Raw genomic sequence first — 4,105 nt, 5'->3', positions numbered from 1 at the left:
GAGAGGGAGAGGGAGAGGGAGAGGGAGAGAGAGGGGAGAGGAGAGAGAGTGTCCCTGGTTCAAAGAAAATTCCTCCTTTGCTGGAATGGGGTGGCTCATCTCTAACTATAAAGGAAGCTAATAAAACTCACACTGGGAATGTCCTGGGAGACAGATGTAAAATCAGAAAAAGAAAGGAACACGGATGATGGGAATGCAATTAAGATCTGGGACATTTAGTGGTTTATAAATCAGATCATGACAAGGAGAAATGCCTAAGCTAAATGAAAACAACTCTTTATAATTTATAAGCGCAAAAGCTAACGCTGCTCTCCTAAATGAACTCTTCCACTCTAAATAGCTTCCATTTTCCTTAAATGTTTAAAAGCAATATATGCTCATCATTTAAAAAAAAAGTTTATTTTTAAAAATTATGACCATGGATCTCAGTATCTGAAGACCATGTGCTCCTGCATCTAAAACCTTCAGGTCAATTATCAGGTTCTTACCCTCACTCACAAGGCTAAGGCTGTGCTTGAGCCAAAGCCTGTTTGCCATGGTTTATACTGGGCTGTCTCGCAGACCCATTGCCCAATGTTTCTCTAAGGGTCTTCTGGTTCTGGGTCATCAGTTTCACATGCAGTAAACTGCTAGACCACATGGACACAAAACCAAATCTCTTAACTCAGAGGAAGTGAGAAATGGCTTGTTCTAGAACCCAATATGAGTAACATAACCAAGATACGTAGATTCAGGCTAACCACAAACCCCATACTCCAATCGGTAACAATTTGGAAATCATAAATTAAGGTCATCTCAGATACGCTTGTGGAGACATCATGTGGGCAGCCTAAATCAAAGTGGGGAGATTTCTGCTGTTGATCACAGATGCTATCTAGCAACATTCTCAGTCTCTTGGTTGGGGACAGCTTCTGCTCTAGGAATACGCTCCATCAAGTTTAATTTGCCAGTCACAGGGCCGTTAGGTCAGAGAGGTGGACAAGGAATTGCTACTAAGGGGCTAAAGATTACCCAGAATAAATTATAACACAGGCTCTAGATCTGCAACATTGCAACAAGTTGTAGCAGAATGTGTGGTTCTTGAAGGGGCCTCCAAGTCAGCACAGAACACACCCAGACACCAAATTCTCAGCACAAAGGAGATTTACTACCCTGAGGGACAAGTTGGGGGCCGCCTCTGGATATGATAAAGACAGCAGCAGGTATTTCTGCGAGAGTGGTTCTTTTTTTATTTTCTTCAATTTTATTTAATGTTATTATTCACTTTATTTATTTATTTATTTTTACTTATTCACTTTACATCCTAAACACTGCCCTCCTCCCAGTTACCATTTCCTACAATCCACCCCCCATGCCCCATACCCCATTCCCCACCCCCCATCCCCTATCCCCTTCCCTTCTGAGCAGGTGGGAGCTCCCATAAGAATCCCCCCACGCTTGGCACATAAAATCTCTGTGAGGCTAGACACATCTTTTCACTCTGAGGCCAGACAAGGAAGCCCAGCTAGAAGAACATATCCCATGTATAGACAACAACTTTTGGAATAGCCCCCATTCCAGTTGTTTGGAACCCACGTGAAGACCAAGCTGTACATCTGCTACCTATGTGCAGGGAGGCTGGCCTAGGTCCAGCCTGTGTATGCTCTTTGGTTTGTGGTTCAGTCTCTGAGAGCTCCAAGGGTCCAGGGTATTCATTTTACATCCTCAAGTGACCAGACTCTGTTGGTCTTCCTGTGGAGTTCCTATCCCTTCCTGGGCCTACAATCCTTTCTCCAATTCTTCCATAGGAGTCCCTGAGCTCCATCCACTGTTTGGTAGTGGGTTATGCCTCTGTCTGAGTCAGCTGCTGGGTGGAGCCTCTCAGAGGAGAGCCATGCTAGACTCCTGTCTGCAAATATAACAGAGTATCGTTAATAGTGTCAGAGATTGGTGCTTCCCCATGGGATGGATCTCAAGGTGGGCCAGGAGTGAGTTTTAAGGAGAAAGGGGAAGTGCGTGCTAGGTTGAATTAGTAATTCCTGATTAAACAGGTTAGCCAGTGTAGCCAAATGATGAATTTTGATTGCTGGACCTTGATTTTTTGATAGCTGGACCTTGGAGTTTTATTCAGGCATAAGAAAATGGACACAGGACTAGACCTTGGTGGGCAGCTTTAGTAGGAATGCAATCTAATGGTTAGCAAGGGAAGGGGGAAGGGCAAGATCTCCCAGCACCATGTTTGTAGTGCTTGGACCATTCTGAGAACCCTTTAGGTCTTTCCAGGAACTCTTCTTGACAATCATCAGGTCCATCATTCAATCATCAGGGTCCTCTCCCACGTGATGGAAGTTACAGAAGCCTCAAACCTCTGCTTGCATCTCATCACTGCGCCTGGAAGACTATTCCATCCTTGACCTCATTCAAACTTCTGAAGGCATTTCCTGAGGGTACCCTACTTGCTAGATCTGAGTCAGGCTCAGCAGAAAGCAGTGAACATAAAAGCCCTGCTCACAGGGAGTCCTGAGGATGCTCTCCCCGTTGCCTCTGGTTGGTCCTCATCATCTGCTCTGTATACCTCACTTCCAGCTCTGCCCTACCTAGACATCCTCACCAGGGCAACCACCACCAATGATATGACCTGAAAACAGTGTCTACCCTACATCTCCATTGTAGGGAACGTGAGCATATCACCCCTGGGTATCATCACACATGCCAGCAGGTGACTGTGCTTTGGCAATAATCTAAATGTCACCAATGTTCCCAGCACTGTTAGGGGCACCCCGGGAGATGCAGCCTCTTCCCATTCACTCAACCTTAAATATAAAAGTTATAAGGGCGTGTGTACAAATTAGCTCCGTGGAGAAATAAGGGATTCTTCAGGGTCATATTGGGGAATGAAGAGCTTGTGAAGGCTGAGAGAGAAAAGAAGGCTTCCCTGAGGAAGCAACAAAAATTGAGAGTAGCCACAACAAACAGGAGATCTATTATTATCCCTCCTCCTCCATAGCCAGGAGGGATGGTAGGGGAGTGTGCCAGGGAAGAACCAGCTAAGACAGTGTGTTCTGGAGATGTCAGGACACTGTGTTTTCGAGCTCACAGCAGCTGTAACTGCCTGAACATCCTAGCTTGAGAAAGAGGAGATCATGAGACTCCAGACCCAACTGAGTAGATATTGACAGCTGATGGCTCCTGAGGCGCTGAGGTAGGTCATTTAATGGTACAGCCACTAGCAGGTCAACCACACTCCAGTGGATGGCCCTATACTTGTGAGTATTTAGATGACACAAAATGGACTTAGTGGGGTTTTTTTTTTAAGAGGACCTAAAATTGGAAGAGTGTGAAAATATAGGGATGGACCCAGGAGGAGATCGAAGAGGCAGTAGGGATAAGTACTATTTAAGGACATCCTGTGCATATCTGGAATTCCCATGGTTAATAAAATGTATCTTAAAGAAGTTATGAGGGTAACTTGTATGTTATGTTTAATTTATAATGTTCAAATTCTACTGTAATACTGTGCCTTCTAGCTATGACAGGGAAGTTATACATTCATGATCACTCAACAGCATGGCTGCCTGAACACAAGCTGCCATTCTAGTGTGGATAGGGGAAATATCCCAGGGCCCCAATCCTAGATGATGAGCTACAGACAGCTAAGAATTTCCAAAAGAGGGAAAATTAAGACTTCCCTAGCCCTGTAACATATACATGCAAGCAACACTGAGCAGATTCATTAAGATAAATGTATGTTTATTTGTTTATGTGTCTATGTAACAACAATAGTTTAAAAAGAGGAGCCTGTGATTTTTGAGATGGGTGCAAATATAGTTGAAGATGATGGATGCAGATATAGTTGAAGATGATGGGTGCAGATATAGTTGAAGATGATGGGTGCAGATATAGTTGAAGATGATGGGTGCAGATATGGATACAGATATGGGTGATGATATGGGTAACAATATGGGTAAGGATGTGGGTGGAGAAGGGAAGAGGAGAGAAAAATGATGTAATTATATTATTAATGTTTTAACTTAAAATACATACACACAAACAAATCAAAAGAAAGATAAGTCATAGAAGCACAAAGAAGGGGGGCCAATGTAGCTGGGAATTGGTGCAATGAGGA

The 4,105-nt window shown here is 43.9% G+C and overlaps 1 protein-coding gene across 1 annotated transcript in view; it reads left to right on the top strand.

Moving 5' to 3' along the window:
• LOC110305676 overlaps positions 1 to 3,432 on the top strand; it is a 40,111-nt gene extending 36,679 nt beyond the window's left edge. Inside the window, exon 6 of the mRNA XM_021177741.1 lies at positions 2,286 to 3,432. Coding sequence (XP_021033400.1) covers positions 2,286 to 2,393 — 108 coding nt within the window. The 3' untranslated portion in view covers positions 2,394 to 3,432. The remainder of the gene's footprint in view (positions 1 to 2,285) is intronic.
• Positions 3,433 to 4,105: the final 673 nt, after the last annotated feature.

This window comes from Mus caroli, chromosome 11 (assembly GCF_900094665.2).
Source record: "Mus caroli chromosome 11, CAROLI_EIJ_v1.1, whole genome shotgun sequence".
NCBI classification, from domain to species: domain Eukaryota; kingdom Metazoa; phylum Chordata; class Mammalia; order Rodentia; family Muridae; genus Mus; species Mus caroli.
Note: the sequence above shows the minus strand (reverse complement) of the source record. Positions and strands in the feature narration are given on the sequence as shown.